Here is a 19,916-nt window from a genome sequence, read left to right on the forward strand (position 1 = left end):
TGTTTCCTCTATAAAGGATAACTAACAGCTGTTACAATCTAATTTGACTACAGCAACAGCAACCCCTGACAGCTAACATCAAGCAGTCTGTGTGCTAGAAACCCATTTTATCTTTTTTTTTTTAAATCTTTCTTTTTTTTTTTTTGCCAGTCAGAAAAGTCAATCTACGGAAGACGACAGTGCTAGTTACCTCATCGGAGTGCATCTGTCAGTGTAATAGTTTTACCTACTGAAGTATATTGGTCTTTACTTGTGATTACAAACCTAAGAGGTATTTCTATTAAACCTCTGCTAAAAAATATAAGCGAAGATGAGAAGTACAATTTCTACAAGATTGGTTTTAGTCACTGTTTTTTCTCCTAATTCTGTTCAAATTTTATACGCAAAAATTGTATTTTGAATACTCATTCCTGAGTCATCAAACACATAAATCGAGCTCTGCCTTACATACCGCATTTCAGCAAGCACACTGTGACTCCAGTTGTGCTGTACTGTTCAGGGCAGTAGTCTTAATGCTACACAAATCACTGTACAACAAAGAGAAGCGGGTAGGCTTTTTTTTTTTTTTCCACTCCTCCAAACAAATGGATTCTGGAAGCCAATACAGAGTGGATTGATTTCCAACTTATTCTGCACAATTTGTCAATTTTGAAAATACTCCCTACAGATAAATCTAACAAGCAACTATCCACACTAAGAAAGCAATTTCTGTTTACTTTTGACATTTCTGGACAAAGATATAATACTATTAAATGCACTAAGCATTAAATTGCAATATATTTTCCGTCTGCAGAAAAGCATTAGGATGCGATCGAGCCAAGCTGGCAGCTCGCGTACCTTCAAAATACATTTTAAAACCTTATTATTATTTGGAAATTCGCATTAATGCCAGTCTGTAGCACAATCTGGAGGATTAGTCATGGCAACAGAAACCAAAAAGATGTATATTTTCTGTAGCTTGGCCACTGAGCTACAGTGTGACCTTAAGGAAGTCACTTCAGCTCTGCTGCTTTGTGCTCTTCCCATCTTTTGTCTGGCTTATCCAATTAAACTGTAAAATCTTCAGAGAAGGCACTGTATATTACTCTAGTTATTAGCATAAAGGGGCAAGGATCTTCGTTAAAATCTCTGGCTGCTGCCACAATACAAACAGGTAAAGCTGAGACTCACCGACTCTTCTTCCAAATACCGAAACGGGGTAACTCTAAAGGCATCTCTAAGAATAATGGAAGTTTCTGTCTAGGATATTTTCTGATACATTTTGCTGCTACGTTCCTTTTTTAATGCAGTACCTTCTCATTTTCTAGAGAATCTTATACTTCTGTATTATATGTCATGCTAATTAAAGTATCTTGTTAAGCATAAATACTGAAAAATATGTAGTGTTTGCTTTAAGTTGGCCCTAGGATTTGACATTAGCCCCATGTAAGTCCTTTGATATATAGAAGTACTTTTCCTAAATACTATTTGATGGTATTTTGATTAAGGTATTGTGATCAAATTCAACGTACGTTAACAGATCTTCCTTTTCATGATAACAAATAGACAGGACCATTGCAGTTCACTCTGCTGTTCTCAGTTTAAGTTAATTCTTGGCCACAATACAAAACAGAAGCCATGAAGATATATAACTTCATTACACACCATTTGACTAACATTCAGAGTGTAAACACTCAATTTAAGATCACCTACTCAATTCCTCAGGTGTGAGTTTAAGAGCTGCGTATGACGCACTTCCGCTGTTCACAGGACTTTACTGCAAACCTCTAAGAATTCTACATTAAGTAGCTAGTATTTTAGAGGTGGTGGAGAAAAATACATATTCCTCTTCATGATTTAAATGCAGTATGTTGTTTCTGAAGCTGTGTTTCCACATTTAGGAGTACTTAACTTCACAGAACACAGTGGCATGAGGAACCACTACTAATAACCAACTCTGTTCTAGAGCAGTTGATGCTGCCCTAAGCAGCGGATGCACCCAGAGGATGTTTCTACACTGAATGAAGAGTTACTCCGAGGAGGCTGGAAGTTCATGTGGAAGTTGGACACAAGATCAAGGAGAGTTTGTATGGGTGGCACCGACCACTTCTACCGTGAGTACTGTGACTATTGCACATGTACTTCAGCAACTGATAATGTTTTCCCATGGTACTTTAAATTGAGTTCTTCAATAACCTCCTTTAGCTCTATCTATTTTCAATGCAAGTTATTTGGCAAGAGGTTAAAGAAAAGGGAAAACACTACTGTAAAAACAAAACAAAACAAAACCCCCCATGATTTTTAAGACCTAGGCATAGCCTGAAAAGATGCATTCGCTACATCTAGATGCACCCAGAAAGTTGTGGCCTAGAAAAGGAGTTGGGGTAGAAAAGAAAGAACAAACGCAGCACCTGCACTTTCAGAACTGTCAAGTTTCTTGGAAACAACTATTCCATAACAATAGCTTAATTAAAAATAATACTAAAACTCATTAAAAGAAACAGTTCAGAAGACTTGCGGAAAATTTAGCTAGTCAACCACAAACCTCACTGGTAAGCCTCAAAAACTTCCACTTGTATGAAGCTAAAAAAGTCACCTGCAAAGTTAGGAGCAAAAGTTACATTTAAAATTATAACCACCTACTCCAGTATAGAAATATTACTAATTCCTGGATAAAGAAGCAGCAGGTAAACCTATAGGAACTCTGGTTCCAACCTGACAACAGACTCCTACTGCTGAATACTACAGTAATTCTCTCCACAATGTTGACTGTGACTTGAATCTAAAATAAAATAAAATTGACCAAAAAGACAAACTAACAAAACCAAATCCAAATAATTCAGGTTTAAATACTCCAAATATTGTCTATTTTCTTTGATGGAAAGTTACTTAAATGAAGTGATCATCTATTTTTGAGGTTTCCTGATCATTAAAAAGAAACAGATGAAGATTAATGAAGTAAAAATTAAAACCCCATATTGAGTTTTTAACCTCTGGTCATTTTTGTTGATTATAGGCCTATAAAGAAGGGCAGAACTTTGATAAATAACATGTAACTGTAAACCCATAAAGATGCAGCTAGCTAGAACATCTCTAAATAATTAGTGTTTGATTCATATGGGAAGAAAACAGTGCCAGGTCTATATCCATACTACCTCAAGAGGGAAATCCTTTATGCTGACATCTACAAAAGATTGGCAGTAATGAGGATCCATGTAAATCAAACTGTCATCTACAAGGACAAAACAGAAGACAAGTAATTCAAAAAACACCTTATTATTACACTGCTTACAATCCAATTTCTATGCAGAACAGCTGAAAAAAAGCCAGCAAGTAACTGCTTGCCAGGCTGATATTCATTGACTGAAGCATAGGTTTTTGCAGGACAGATTAACTTTTGCATAATCAAATATGCTTGTATAAGCAGAATTTTTATAAAGTGATGAGACTGTCATTTAATTTTTGGTGATAAAATTACTTTTACAAACACACAATTATATTCTGGAGTTTGCACATGAAAAATGTATTGTGCTACTTCATCCTGACAGGAAGAATATATTGCTTGTCATTTAAGCATCAACTAACACCACTTAAACTAGTAAAAAGTAAATACGTAAATAAGAACTGCCAGATAGTAACAGCAAATGCTCCTGAAGTTTGGTGAAACAGATACATTATGCCTTGTTTATGCAACAATGGAAATTAAATGTACATTTTACAGAATCCAATTACTATATGGAGTAAATGACAAATGACTGGACTTGGGTAGATATGATGAATTAATAAGGTACTCATTTTGCTATTTTAATCATGCTATTTCCCACTGGTTTGATATTAACTTCCTAACTCTCAAAGAAAAATATTGAAGAGACATAACATATTAAAACACTAACCTTGGAATCCAGCAAAGTAATATGACTGCTTGGGTTTGCCACCAATAATACCAACACAGTACTCAAGGCTTAAAATTCCCTATAAGCAGAACATTAAATAATTAGGACAGCGTTAAACAGAGTAAGTATTAAACTAAATCAAAACCTTTGCTCTTTCTTTACCTTTTTTAGGCAAATAACTTTTTTTAAATACTGACTTCATGATTTTCTGGGGTTTGACTCAATTTCCAGAAGCTTACAACTGACCAAGGTGAAAACACACCACCAGATATTCCAGAGAAAGACCTCCCTTTTCATAAGATGCCCATACATTGAGAGAACTGGCAATATCATTTTTGGGGAGGAGACAGAACATGATGTCATACAAGTTGAGCGCAGGTTGCTTAGTCAAAAGATATCAAAGTGTTCAGATTTACGGAGTTCTATACATTTACATTCTGTGGCCCTGGGGGAAATGCCAGTTGAAGCAAAAGTAATTACAAGATACAGCTCCAAAATCAGCAGCCCAAAATACAGGAGGAGAGACAGACACACAACAGACAAGCCCCATAAATCTTACTGGATGTTGACTGTGCAGGTAGAGGAATCAGAACCATCAGTAGATAGCAACTTTGAGAAAGACACTACAAATACACCCAATGGGATCTGAAGAGGGACACGGGGTGAAATACAGGAATCATTTCAGTCTGGAGCGTGGAGACACCAAGGACAGAAAGAGTTGGGATATCAGCCGTGGGCTATAGTCACACCACTGCTGCCAGCATATATCTGTTCATTCAGGTTGAAAAGACCTGGGTTCTGTAATCCATGTGTCTGTGCGAGCACGCAAACCTAGCAGGCTTATCGTTACATAATAAAATATTGATTTTATGGATCTACCTTCTAGTGCTGAGGAGAAGGGTTTACCTGTATACACGCAATTTTGCCACGGTAAGAACATCTCAGTAGTTTTAACTGACTGAAATTCCTCTATCACCCACAAGCTCTCAAGGCAGTTGCAGACAATGGACACCAAAGAAACCACCCTTGATCATTTCTCTATTAAAAGAGGTACGCAGCAAATGCACGGAGGACTTTCCTCCCTCTCCCTTCAACATATTCCTACTCTTCTCGCTTTCATGAGGTTTCTTACCAGGGCTCATTAGAATTTTTGTGACTATTCAGTCTTGGCTTAACACAGTTCGCCATTAGTTATCCCACCAACTCGCAGGGGAGCTGAATTTTGCCAACATCGAGCACTTTGGAAAGCTGAGCCCAACTGTTCTAATGCATTCGAAGCCCAAGACCATTAAATACTCCAAAAACTGAACAGCCTTTAAATGTCCATAAATCACAGTGGTTTTCTTGTGGCACTAGACAAGTGTTGGGTCCAATAACTTGGATGCTGGCCCAATCTGGGCCAGCAATCCAGACGACTATCAGTTGAGCTAAAGTGAAGTCTCCATTAGCTGGCAGTCATATCTATATCCTCTATGAGATCAACCAGTAAAAGTATAACCATTACATTATCATTGTATAAGTACAGAAAATTTCTCTCCACAAAATGATTGATATTTCACATACTAATAGACTAAGCTTCTCGAGATAAAAGTTTCTCTGCTTGGACAATGATAAAGTAATGTAACATAACAAAAACTGTTGCAGTCCTCACCTGAGATGCTAACAAAGTCCACTTCAGCATGGTTTATACGGGTTAAGAGAAAGTGCTACTTATTTAAAATATGAATGAGGAGGCTTTTTTAGAAAATGCTCCTCGATGGCTGAACATCTAGGCAGATCAAAGGCAAAGGCTGAAACAGCTAAGGAGGACACATCCTCTGCCAGCGAAACAGAAAGCCAGCAGAGCTACTTAGAGTAATGAATAACTGTTTAATCTATGGGAATTTTCTTGTAGAAGTGAATTATAAAAAATTTATCAATTTTCATCCATAAATATAAAATCCTTTGTAAAAATTACCTCTTGTACGACATTCTAAAGTCTGCATTTTTAACTTAAATCCAGACCCCAAGAAATTTAGTTGCTTCTTGTGAATAGCCAGGATAGGGATTGGAGTGACTAATATATGCAATTGAAAGCCCTCTTATCACAGTCTCCATTGTAACAGACTGCAAAATGCAGTCCCAGGCTTGGTAAATGAGCAGCGGAAATCACCCCAGTAAAGCCAGCCTGTACAAGGCAAGCTCAGATAACGTGACTGTGCTATGAAACCCAGTGCCACGCAAACATATTTTACTCTGGCAAAAAGAGTGGTTTTGAGAGCTAAATTGAGAAAGCCTCTGCAGGGTATAACTAGCCATAGATATCAGTCAATAATAAAAGCCAGTATTAAAGAACTGGAGTCACTTTTCTTCTGCCGAGAAAGCCTTATGAAAGTTGCAGAAGCAACTGTTTGTTAGCTTACAAACGAAGGCACCATGTGTTTTCCTGGACATGACTGATTCAAAAGCTTTTTTGCAGTTAACATTGAAACTAAAGTAAGGTTGCTGTAGATCATGTCTGCAGCCACGGGCTTATCTTAGCTGTGTCAGAATTAATCAGAAAACAACTAAAACTTTCCAAAATCAACTGTCTGAAAATACAAGGAAAAGAATCAGGAAAGAAAAACAATTGATTAGTTCATCACTTAAATAAAGGGCTTCATCACTCTGTCTCCCCATGCCATTATAAAATAAACATGTTTCCTAAATTTTTACAGAGAAGACAGTCACACACACACACACAAAAAGAGATGTAACAGACTCTTAGATTTTGAACATGCTACTAAATTGTGGTATTTTAAAAATTACAACAAGAATTTAAAGACAGATAAACAGCGGCATGGAAAACAGTAATGCAGCAGGGCTAATAGAACAATCTCTTCCCTAACGGAAGTATTCCTGTGCTCAAGAGGTAGAATTACAGGACACCTTCAGATGTTAGCACCATAAGCAGAATCTCTGCTGAAAAAGAGGACAACATAGATTTTCTTCCCCTCTACTTTCTCCTTGAATTTTACTTCTTTCCAGTTTGTTTTTATTGGTAGCAACTGCTTGCTACTTCTGCATCACTGTCCTTAGAAACATTCATCCTAATGTCCAGATTGTGAAAAAAAAACTTGAAGTAGTAACTAAAGATACCAAAAAAAATTCTAACCCCTCTCAAGTGGAAGAAAAAGACAAAAGAAAAAGGGAAGAACAGACAGCAACAACCTTAAACCATTTGACACCTAAGACAATAAGAAACAGAATAAGGAATTTGGTATATTTATATTTAAAATGCTGACTGATAGCTAATATAGCAGAACTCTAATAGCATATGTAACTAAATTGCCATTTGTAATTTGAGCCGCTGCATTAATGTCTTTTCAGGTAGCTACTTTAGAAGTAGGACAGTTATCACTGCTTTACCAAGGGACATCATGTGCTCTGCAATTATGTCTGATCTTGTAATAGGGAAATTTAAAATCTGTAAAGTCAAACTTTACAACCTTCAACTGTAAAATCACCACCACACATTTAATAGGTAGAAGATTACCATCATGAAGTCGCTTTTCATATCACCTAGTGCTACTATTTGAAAAATGATTGAACTCTCATTTCATACCTTTACAAACTCTACGTAGTCCATGTTTGTTCTCTCTCCACCGAGTCTCACAGGAACTAATATAATTACAGCTTTTGTGTCTGCTTTTCCAGAATCCATAAAAGAACACTGTCTGTCAATAACATCTGAACTGTAGACTGAAAGGAGACACAGGGAAATATTCATATTTAAAATATAACCGCTAGCTTTTACAAAGACACACCTACAACATGTCATCACTTAAATTTGACAGACTAAAACTACAGTCCTTCAAAATATTACTGTCCTCCTGAAATATAACTCCTGAGTGACTGATGAAAAACAGTATTATGCCTCCTTATTTTCAGGAATATTTTGTAGAACGGTAATGTGCTGCTGCTGAGATAAGACACAGCATCAGGAAAATGCAGAAGGGGTAGGTTAAGAGAAAGCCAGTAAGTATTTATTCACTTCATATAAACTTCTTCTAAAAGGAGTAATTTAAAACTTGAAAGCCTACAATTAACAGAAACATCTACATGTTACAGGGAAAAAAAGACAGTAACTGATTTTAATAAAAACTCAAGTTCCCTGTCTAAAGTTAGCACAACACAGGCACTGAAAATGAGTAAAAAACCTCAATGTAGTATTATTGCTTATTCCCTCCAAACTAAGAGACTTGCGAACAATCATCACCAGAACAAAGAAGCAAAAAAATGAATAGAATTTTAAAAGTTTCCACTGTCATTGAAAGTCAGGTGAAACTGGTTTGTAGTGTATGATTAAACATTATCTCTTTAAAACCAGCTTGATTGATTACCCAGGGATGTCGGTCTTGTCTGTCCTATCCCAAGATCGGTTATGACATAACTAAAATTTCTGGCATCTAAGCATGGCTACTGAAGTAATACACTGTGCTTAGATTTGAAAGCCTATTGTCGTTAGTGTAAAGTTTCACTGCATGTTTAGTTTATCTTGTTATCATTTCCTGCTCCTGAACATCCAGAGCTCTAAGCTCCTCTGCCCGTTATTGATTGTTTAAAATGCCACGTTGGAGCAGAAGAAAGGTTACCACTGACTCAGGTTCACTATCCTGCTCACACCTTTGAACTCCAAGTGAAAATGACTTCTTACTATTCTATGAGACTGGTGCAGTGATTTTTTTTTTCCTCCACTAGAAAAACAGGCAAAAGAGAATCCTGTGATGCAGAAGACAAGTAAGATGTAACTAACAAATCTAACTGAGCTGAAGTATTTTTCAGTTGTTTGGTTGTTTTTTTGGGGTTATTTTTAGTAAGAGATAGAAATTCTTACTAGCTTATTGCTAAAACAACATTGAAGCAAATATAAAACAGATTATTAACTGATTTAAATCCAAAATAAAAAGTTACAACAGGGAGACTGTAAGGAAAAGTTACCAATGTTAGCAATGCATGAAGCTTTTAGGTTGTGATGTCTGATTCTCAAAGAGAACACACACCTGCATATATCAAGCACTCCTTTGTCTACATAATCTCATTTTGTGGATCCATTTTTTAGTTTATTTTTTCCTTTAGAGGTCTACTGTTAAGCGCTTACTGAAAGGCATAAAAAGCATCTAAAATGTTTGCAAAAATCTACATAATCACAACATTTACCTGTACAATCCTGAGCAACATAGACTGTTACTCCTTGTAGCTCAGGGTCTCTTGCTTCTTCAACAGCTTTTCTAAGTACAAACACAAAACTATTTAACTCATCTCTGATTTTAAAGAAATTAACAGTAAATAAACATAAATTGTTTGACTTTTAGAAACAGGTTGGTTTTAATTGTTTGTTGTTAGTTTGGGTTTTTGGGGGGGGCTTTCGTTGGTTTTGTTTTTTTTTAAATTCGAGACACCTTCCATTCCTGATAAATACAGATGGACGGGGGTGGTTGGTTGGTTGTTTTAAACACTGGATACCAAGATCCAGTGTATATGGCAACATGTTTTTCCCAAGCAAAGATGACAATGTCTGGCTATTTAGAAGAAACAATGAAAACCACAAAAATAAAGCCCAAAGACTTTGCATTGACTTACAATGAAATCCATACGCGCTACCTAATTTCTTTCTGTTCATAACAACTTTCTGTCACGTCTATTGGGATAATAAAGTCTAAATTTGCTGACAAAAATATTATTTTCAACTCGATAGTCTCTCTAGTTGATCTTAGTTCATATAATTAGCCACAAATTAGCACCTCATGTCTATGGAAATAAAGGCTAGCACATAAAAAGCTGTAAGGTTTCACCAAAACTTTCAAAAAGATAATTGCAATATTAGGCTATCCTCAAAAGAGTAAGAGTAATGGACCTAAAAACTAAAAAGAAAATAAATGTCAATAGTCTAAAGCATGATCATCAATCAAGGACCACATTTGTAAAGAAATTAAACTGTTCAAAATAGAAGATTAGCCTTTGACTTCAATACATGCTTGCATTAAATGGTCACTATCCCTTTATTTCACAATATATTTTGAGGAATCGTTTAATACAGTCGTTCTCAAGTTATGAGAGCGCTATACATTGTTAGTACTGCTGTAAGAGAGAAAGGAGATCTAGGAAATGAAACCTTTGCAGTGTTGGAAATCACTGGTGAGTTTGTGTTGAATGTCATTCTGGACAAAATCATCCCCCGCCCCGCTCCCATTAGATAAACACGGTACTGCAATTTAAAGCAAGCAAAAAGAATGCTGACAGTTTCTGTCATCAGAAAAAAAAATAGAAGAAAGCACATAAATAATGCTAATCTCTTACATCATGGTATGCATACGCATGTATGTACACATATGCACCTCATTATTTCAGTACAGGTTCATTTAAGATTAATATATTTCTATAGTATCAAATTCTTCTATTCACATATTTATAGATAAATGTATCAACTTTGGCTTCTGCTGCTTAAATGACTTATTAGTGGTTCAGTTTATAGGTAAACTGGAATCTGCTAAGAACATAAGCCTATAAGGCTATAAAAAAACAAAACAAAAAATCAGTAATATTCAAAGAAATGGCATATAAAGGCACAGAGTATGGAGAAATTTGACTTTCGACTTTTTTTTTTAACCACACTGAATGTCACAGACCCTTTACTTTTACTGTGATATAATTATAATATTAATAGTCCCATACATTTACAGTTTCACAAGAATTTGATGTGTGCAAAGAAATGCTGAAAACATCAATTTTAGCTCTGACATTTCATTACACTATCAGTACATTACAGCCCCCAGGTTACAGTATAAAAAAAAAAAAAATCTATAATGTTATGCATGTTCCAAGGTTGAAAGAGTGGTTAGTTTTTAGAACATTTCATTAAATGCAGCTCTACTTAAAAGCCCAGGTTTGGGAGAAATACTTGGGTCTTCCACTGCCCAAAGTACAGGAGAACAGGAATGTCAGATTTTTCCTGAAATAAGATTGAACAAAGGCCCAGAGTTCAGTTCCTGCACCTGCTGGTATTTCCATTCCTGCCTCTGAAAAATCTCTCGAATTGCTACTAATATGGACATTTTACAAAGCCAATAATGAACAGTTAGATGCTCAACTAAGCTGAAGGAATCTCATGACACTTTGAAATGCTTCTCCTGTAATGTGTAAGGCACAGTAACAACAAAGAATAAAGGTATTTTTACCTTAAAATGTGTGCAACAACTGCAGGCCCATACCAATCTCCAGCAATTTTTCCAGACTTCTTTCCATATTCTATTAGCTGATGTAAGCCAAAAGCTGCCAGCGGAGAGTCACCAAACCAAGAAATTATTTTTCTATGGTAAAATTCATTTCTCATTTCACTGTCATTAGAGTTTCTCTTTAATGTTCCCTGTTGATGATTTGACAGGATCTTGGGTTCTCTTTCTGCTGTAAGCGATGCTTCGAATGATGCTGTCAGCTTTTTCACTGTATGTGCTGTCCATGATTCGGAATCCGAATTGTCGATATCCAATGCATCTGGCCAGACCCAGGCTGCAGCAAGAAATTTTAAGATGCATATTAGGCTTAATATTAACTTATTGGTATAATTAGCAAATCACATCCCTTTCTACCCCATGTTCCTCAGACCAATAATACGTACTTTATGTACTGAGATGCAAATGTCAGTGTTCAAATGTAAACAAAGAATTTGAGTGGAGTATGATTTGCTTTTATTTTCTGCTCAATGACAGGTAAAATGAAATACTATTAACTCTACATCTGTTAGCAATTTATGCTATCTGAGACAGTAGGTCAGAGTCCACGATCCCAGTCAATTAAGACACACAAGACATACCTGATTACAAAGCACAGGTTAAAACTATCTTACATATTAAAAATATGAAAGTTAGCTATTCAGTACTATCTAAAAGGTTTTATCCATGTCAAACAAGAAGTTTCAAAAGCTGTTTGTAATTCTTCTGGTTTGTCAGTTATTAAAATTAGGCAAACCTGAGGAATTATTCATGTAAAAACAAACACTTCTTCCTGGCAAACTGTCAAAGGAGATCAGCAGAAAAATAGGTGAGATTTCTTTATTCACTGAATTTGTGAATTTTTAACCTAGACTACAAGACAAACTTGTTTAAGTATTATTCAGCACAGTACCTACAAGTCTGCATTTCTAGCTGAAGTTTTTCCTAACAATGCATCCTACACACAGAGTTCCTTTTACAGCGTAATGGTGGTTCAGCATAACTTGAGAACAGTAATGCTTCCCTTGTCAGATGACTGAAAGTCTCTCCCACAAGTTCAGACAACTACTTGCAACACAGAGCATGTGAGGAATCCTCCAAAACACTGCAAATGTACTGTTAGAGCAGAACATACCCTGAAGGTCTACAATGAACATCCCAGAAGGGAATGGGGAAGGCTGCCACGTGCCAGTCAGGAACACACCCTACAAACCCTACAGATGGAGTTTTTTGCTCCATGAGCCAGATTTGGGTAAGCTCCTGGACATTCAGAAAGTTGCCGTTGCAGCAGCAAGAGGAACCTTTTCAAACTAATACTGACAGAGAGCAAGAACAGCAGCCCTCCTTGTAATTCTTACTGAAGTATCCATGTAAAAATCTTTGAGAAACAAAGAGGAAGCACAGAGGCAACTATACTTTTATTCCCAAATCTAATTTAGGGCTCCAGTAATGTCACAAGTACGTCTGGTAATGGCCATAATCCATGGCACCCGCTCCTATTACAGTGTAACAACCACCCCGCGCCAATGCCTCTTACCACAAGTGTCGCCCCTCTGTGAACCCTCGTGTTAATTTTTCACTGCAGACGCAGGCAGATGCATGTGTAAACGCAACATAACAACATCACAGGCCTTGCTATTCCCGTACTGTGAGCTTCAAATTTCAGTCAGTGTCTTTAAGCACAGGCATTTCAAAGTAAAACTTACCAGTACCTTAATATTTAAAATAAAAACTCATTTACAACATCATTCAGCAATATCTGGAACATTCCACACAGAAGTGAAGTATTCCAGCTAGTAACTGCAGTCAAGTTTTGCTTTGTAACAGAAACAACACCATTAAACTATAATGAAAACATCTCTGGGAAAAGAGTAAACAGCAATGAAAAACTTCATGTAAACACTTAAATATGTTTCAAAAGCTACCCAGACCTCATAAAAAGCTTTTCAAAAGATAATTCACCAGCTGTCAGAAGACTAGGTGATGAGAAAAGTAGTCCAGAAAGACCATATATATTCCATTTTTCTACGCATTTGGATTGCCACAGAAACACTAGCACTCTGGAATCACCAAATCACTTTCCAAATTAGGATGCATGGGGGACAGTACAAGGATTTCTTTGTAACCATAGATTTTAAAGATATAAACCTGGGGCTTTTTTGGTTGGGTTACTTCAGAATGAGCCATTACACATTCCTACTCACAGTTACTCTTCTGACGGTATTTTTTTTTATTTCTTTAAATGTATGTATAGCAGAAGTTGTATTTAAGGGATTTGTGTTCTCCACAGAAGTATTTTCATACATTTTGATACTTGCAGTCAGTTGAAAGGGATAATGAATGTTTTATGACTTAAATATCTACAGCAAAAAGGAACATTCAGGAAGCCAATCTGACAGTTCGGTCGTGACACTGCCAAGACAGATGACTTTGTGATGCAACTTGTTTGGGACTGTGTTCACAGTTTACACCATATTTGCACAGTATGTACAGAGTATTATTAAAACAGGCTTTCAGAACTATCTTCTACTAAAGTATTCCCGGGATCCGACAAATGGCTGAGTAAACAATACACTGTATTCTCTCTAACCAACATGCCTGGGTGGAGTCAGGCCCATGTCCTCTGTCACCACTGCTTGTCAAAATGATCCGAGACATGACTGATTGTTTGAAAGGGACAATGTGGTAGATTATGACAGGGACTGAGAAGAGAATGAAAAGAAAAGGTGGTTAACGATGAGAACCAAAAAGACCTCTATATGCAGGGCATAGCTCAGCTGGGAAGAATGGGGAAGACACGTACGCTTAGCCTTTGAAAGCAGAAAGTGTTCTAAGTCTCCTAAAGCTACCTCCTTCAAACAGCTGTGACTGTGGGAGTATTTTGAGATAGACAATGATAAGAAAAAAGGGAACTTCCTCTGTAAGTACATGGGGGGAAAAGAGAGGAAATGAAACAGTGCAAATTTCAACACCCAAGAATGATGTATTGAAGTTAGATTAGAATCCTTCTATTAACTCAATATATTAATACTAGAAGAACTGAATAATGTACAGCTTTAAAACTGATAAAAGAATGTCACTTTTGCCATAGCCCACAGCTATGGGCTGTGGAACTCCTCCACACCTTGAGTTCAAGAAATGAGCAAGACTGAAAAGAATTGGACACTTGCACGGATAATAACAATACCCAGGTACGGGATCACAAATTTTTGTGGTATTTTACTTCACAGTTAGCTTCTGTGGAGTTTCTAGTATCTCCTTTGGACACACCTTGACGTTTCCTTTTTGCAGAAATGGAAAGTAAGTCAGCTAGATCACCGCTCTCATGCCATGTAACAATTCCAATATTAATGAGAGGAAGTCCAGAATCAAAACCAGCATGCACTTTTGATTCTGGCTACATAAAGACCATCACACTCCCTACAGAACACCCATGCTTATCATGCCAAATGTAGAGATACTCTCTCGTAACTTACCTCTACCAAGAAAATGAAGCACTAGACCTTGAGCCAGCAGCATTTGACCAGTTCTCAGTGTGCAACCCCAACCACAGTCTGTTGTTAATGCAGACCCCTTTATTTGAGGAAATTCCTCTCTGTAAGTCAGCCATATTCTAGAAATAAAATCTTTACGAAATTCCTCAACATTTCCTGAAATCTCCGTGTTGATTTTATCAAAATTGGACCCATCTGTAGAGAGTTCACCAGATTCTGTAAGGGAAAGCACAAATTTTAGTTTTAGCTTGCTATGGCACTTCTGCTGTTAGAAGGAAAGTAAAAACATACCACTATCCTATTAGAAAGACAGGGCAAACTTGCAAAAAGTAACAATCGCTTCCAATATAAGGAAAGGAAAATTGGAAGACAAACATAATAGAAGTGTGCCAGCGGGGGAGAAGAAAGCAATGCAGCCAACATTACTGCGCCAATGGAGTCGTTGACTTGCAAGTAAGCAACTGCTTAATTCACCTGAAATGGTCAAATAGAGAGAGTCTTAGAAAACTGCATACTGGACAATGATAATGAAGGCATTGGTGTAGTGACTCTTTGTACCGGTATTGTCACCATTTCAGTCAGGAGTTTTTAGAAAGAAAATCTCAAACTGATAGGTAGATGAAATAAAGTGCAAATTACAGCACTAATATTTACAGAAAGACTTCAGTGTAAAATCTGAATAAATTTAGCAGGTTAGGATGGGTTGCATTAGTGGTGGTGTTGGACACTTAAATGAGTACTTTCTAAGCTGTTCATACATACATTTTGAATTCAGTAATTCTTAATGAGGGTCTTTCTAGAAGATTAAAAATACATCCACAGAGCTCCTGCCGAATAAGATTGGAATGAGTTGAGTGCTATGGACATACCATCAGTTTTGAAGTGGTAACATTTTCCCAGCAGAAAGACTGGAGAGTTTCTACTGAAGTAAGTTTTTGTTTTCAGCACCCAACCTAAGATAGATGCAAAAAAAAAAAAAATACAAATTTGTGACTAAAGTGTTCCAGAAAGGAATTTCTAGTAGCATCTGGTTAAGCCAAAGGTAACCCATTAAAGGGGAATATAGAGAAAATGTACTGAAATTCGGTTTTGCTTTCATAAATAACAAAAAGTTTAACAGTTCTACAAAACACAGAGTAGAGTTCTGGTTTAAAAGTAATGATGTTACCCATATATGAATGTTTGAATGTCAATACAATGGTACTACTGAGCAGAAATTGTGAGGATACAGAAATGCTAAAGCTGAGCTTAAGTTGCTTTGTCTCTATGGTGAATTCATTACTGCATAGTTTGATTCTGTGAGGTTGCCAACTCCTATAATAACATACAATAAGCTTTACATATGACTGGCGAAAATGCATGAAGAGTACTGCTTTTCCCATAGAATTAATTAAACACACCTCATCACGAAATCAAATTGCAGATTTCAGACACAAAAAGGGTAGCATAATATGCTGTACAAATTCAGAGGGCCAGAATTCATTTTTTAGGTTATGAAAATGTTCCCAGACTGTAGCTTTTTCTCTTAAGTCTAAATCCTGTGGTGTTTTATATCCTAAGATCATAGAGTTTCCTGAACTTTTCCTATCACATATAGGGTGTAACAACTACTATTCCCCTTCAGCCACATGGTAGCCTTAAAGAAAATAGAAGAAAAATATCTTTTCATCTTGCCAGACATCTCCAAGGTCAGTTATGAGAATTAACAAAATTTATCAGAAACCTGGTGGTAAATCTGAGCAACCTCAGTCCTAAGGGGAAAGTAGAAAAAATAAAGTTAAGGACAGATTAATAAAGGGCACACTTGAAAATTTGGTTATTTATAAACTAATTACTGATGTTCAACTGTGGAAAAGTATGTTACTCAAGAGTGTGAAGTACATTCTTCAGTGGAGTTTGTATTTCACACACCATCCTATTTTTTCCAGAAAAGTACATGTAAAAATAAGAAAATATTTTTGCACAGATGATTCCATATTATCCCTGTTTAAAAGTCTATGCAAATCTAGTGTCATTTACATAAGGTGTTTGCTGTTTTCAAAATAAGTCATTTAAAAAGAAATTATGCAAATTTATTTAAAAATTAAAAGCTAAACAAGTTTGTTTACTCAGGTGGTTTATAGTATCAAAGTAAAAATTATTTCAAGGGCCATATTCCATTTTTGTTATTAACATTAATTAAGTTTCTAAATTGTTATTCCATTCATTCAACATTATTCCATTCATTTTAGCGGTGACAGGATTTTACCATACACTGTTTCACTTACTGTATTTCATGTTATGCCATGCAGACATAAACTTTGATTTTATCTTTTCTACTTCATCTGTCCCTGTGGCCTCCATATTCAAATTCTAGAGAAAAAGCCATCGCTGTCTTGTAAGACGTTCAATTCTGCTACTGTAAAAACAAAAATATAAACATATCCATGGGCACTGAGAACACAGGGTATAGTATCACCACCAGCCCACTTAGGTACTTAAGCCTAACATGACCAGAAACACTAATAAACTTGCAGAATCCTCCACTACCAGGGACCGAGAAGCAATCACGTGTTCCATGAATAAGTAATAAAAACATTTAATTCCAAATTTACACCAATAAAATTACTACACAAAGCTAAATAAAAGCTTATGTTCTCCAACAGCTCTCTATTGCACAACAAACTGATCTAGAGCATATAACCTGTGCTGGCATACAAGTACACTCATTCTAACTGGCAGTGAAATGAAGAGCTATGATGCATTTCACTACATAGAATAGATGCTATTCTTTTCTGCCGAATAGAATACAATAAGCACTTTTTTTTCCCCATATCAGGGGTTCTGAGCACCAATAAACAAATCTTGGTTTTAAAAACAGCATTAGTTTCAAATTTCTGATCAAAAATTTTCTAAGCCAAAGTTTACATGCATTGGAGGAACTGAAAGACAAAGTGCAAGATGTCTTGCCGTACATGTGTACAAGGCAGAAAACATGTGTAATAACAGTGATATAATTTTGTAAAGAATTAACTTGCTAGAGAGGCAACACCAAAAGATGATTAGAATACTGTCATAAAATCAGTTTTTACTTTGCGTCTCTTCTAATTATCACTTGCAGTGAAAAAAAGGCTCTCTTCTGATTTAGTTGTGTTGTCTACAGTAGTCTAGCTGTATTACAAGAATGAGAGTGGTAAAAACCACTACAATGCAGATTAATCTTGGAAAAACTGCGTACAGATTTTCTGGGGGGGACCGACTCTTTCTGAACTGCAAGACAAGATGGACATCCCCTTAAAAGCAACCTAAACTGGTGGTAATACAGAAAGAGTATGTACTAAGTTTATCCCCATTTCTAAGAAATTTGAGAAAATGGGACAGAACTCCCTTTGTAGTCCACCTGCACCATTTGTAACAGGAAGTTTTCTATTAATTAATAGAGCTTCCTTCACTGCATGTATTCTGTCATTGGTTCACTTTAATAGTTGATACAGGAGGTTTTCTTGATGATATCTGGTCACCCAAACCCTTGCGTACATAACTAAAAACTTAAGAGCTCCTGGTTCAACAGGAGCTCTTGTGAGACATCGAAAGTTGATCAGTAGTGGTACATCACTGCAACCTTCACCAAATTTTTAGCTAAGTTCTGATAACATCAGATGATGACATGAACAAAAGTGAACTATCTCATTTAATTAATAAACTTGGACCAGGAGCATACACCATCACTGATGCTATACATAGCCTCCTTACCTTAAAATGAGAATCTAGAACTGTGTTTACCTTTCCCTGTGTTATTCTCCATTGAGTTGGGATCAAAAGCAGGACGAAGACTAATCCACTGGGAGCAGATTTTAAGTAAGTAAAACCTAATCACTGATTGTGTAATTGAAGAGAGCATGAAGATGTCGGGGTGCCAATGTCTTCAGACCCTGATGGTACTCACACAGATTTCTGGGATCTGTAGGTAGGGCAAGGAAAACGGCAGTCTACTGCCCAAGCCATCCCTAGCACGTTTTTCTGCTATTCCACTGCATTATTTCATAAAAGTCTGTCAACAACTTTTTAACAGAATAAGAGGCAATGCAAGCTCACAAACATGGGGCAAGACTGACTTTTTTTTTCTAGTGAACATAACAAATGGCTACAACCCTACTTTGATCAGCCTTGTGTTAAGCTGGGTTTTTGTAGGGGAGGAAGAGAGAGACAATTTAAGGTTGGGTTTTAATTTCTTGTCCTTTTCCCTCTTTTTTTTTTTTTTTTTCTTTAGGAGAAAAAAGGAGAAAGACTTCACGTAGGCATGTATCACTGACTCCAGCTGGCAAAGCTGGTAAGATGAACTTCTCCAGGCGGTGTGTTTGGTCCAGCCTGTCCTCACATGATCAATCAGCGACAGTCATTTATGCAGAAGCTACCGATTGCCTTAAAAGCCAATACCTACAAAAGCTCCCTCTGGCTAAAATTAGAAATGAAACAAACTCTACTGTTCTGAAAGGGCCTGAAGGAAAAATTACTGAAATGAGAAAGCAGCTCATTTTCCTTTAAAAGACAACGGTCCTTGCAGCATTTTTCTTTCATCCAGTTACATTTCTTCCTTTGCGTTATGCTAAAGATGTGAAAAGGACTTCTAAGAAGAATGCTAACACAAAACAGGCAAATTTATTCCACTGGAAAAATGCAGGCTCTTCCCATCAATGTAGGAAGGCATCAGTAATAGTTCCACTGAAATTAATGGAACAGCATCAGGAGAAGGTCACAGGGAATACAGATTCAAGCCCTATGGGCACAATGCAGCCCCTGTTATTAAATCTAAAGCTAATGGTTTTATACTGAAGTTGTCTCATTTAAGAAGTTATCTAGAACGTACATTATTAGGATGATGTTACTTCAGAGAGCAGCAGAACACACCTCTGAATGAAAAATGAAGTCCTGTCCTCTCAGAGCCCCCATTAGCCAGTCTTTGAGGGGGGATGATTGCAGCGAGGTGGCTATTTGTTAATAGTGATGGAAAAAACCTTCCCTAACAACAGAATTTGTTTGTTTTCATTAACAACAGAAAAGCACCCTAACCTGCCGATGCAACCACAGTGAAAGGGATGAATGAGGTCTAAAAGTGACTACCTTTATTAGTTAATTTAAGAATGAAGTCCCCCTTCACTTTTGTGCTACCGGGAAAGAAACTGAGCTAGCAGCGATGACAGTCAGCAAAACCCACACAGAAGTCCCTGACAGAGAATAACGCCAAGAGGTCATTTTGAAGTCATTTTTCCAGCTGTAAATAGAGACAGTTAGAAATAATACTTTGTACAGGGCAGGTAAAGAAAAACAGCTTTTTTTTTTTT

General features: G+C 36.7%; 1 protein-coding gene across 3 annotated transcripts in view; it reads right to left on the reverse strand.

The window, feature by feature from the left end:
- ATG4C (autophagy related 4C cysteine peptidase) overlaps positions 1-18,744 on the reverse strand; it is a 24,845-nt gene extending 6,101 nt beyond the window's left edge. Inside the window, exons 1-9 of one of the 3 annotated variants that reach the window (XM_009636226.2) lie at positions 18,358-18,743; positions 16,863-16,993; positions 15,465-15,548; positions 14,578-14,811; positions 11,069-11,399; positions 9,051-9,121; positions 7,456-7,592; positions 3,873-3,951; positions 3,135-3,211 (exon numbers count right to left, since the gene is read on the reverse strand). In XM_009636226.2, the coding sequence (XP_009634521.1) occupies positions 3,135-3,211; positions 3,873-3,951; positions 7,456-7,592; positions 9,051-9,121; positions 11,069-11,399; positions 14,578-14,811; positions 15,465-15,548; positions 16,863-16,938 (1,089 nt within the window). In that variant the 5' untranslated portion in view covers positions 16,939-16,993; positions 18,358-18,743. Of the gene's footprint in view, positions 1-3,134; positions 3,212-3,872; positions 3,952-7,455; positions 7,593-9,050; positions 9,122-11,068; positions 11,400-14,577; positions 14,812-15,464; positions 15,549-16,862; positions 16,994-18,357 lie in introns of all 3 variants that reach the window. The other 2 variants (XM_035891770.1, XM_035891769.1) reach the window with 2 other exon arrangements.
- Positions 18,745-19,916: the final 1,172 nt, after the last annotated feature.

Source organism: Egretta garzetta, unplaced genomic scaffold (assembly GCF_000687185.1).
Source record: "Egretta garzetta isolate BGI_Z169 unplaced genomic scaffold, ASM68718v1 scaffold163, whole genome shotgun sequence".
NCBI lineage: Eukaryota > Metazoa > Chordata > Aves > Pelecaniformes > Ardeidae > Egretta > Egretta garzetta.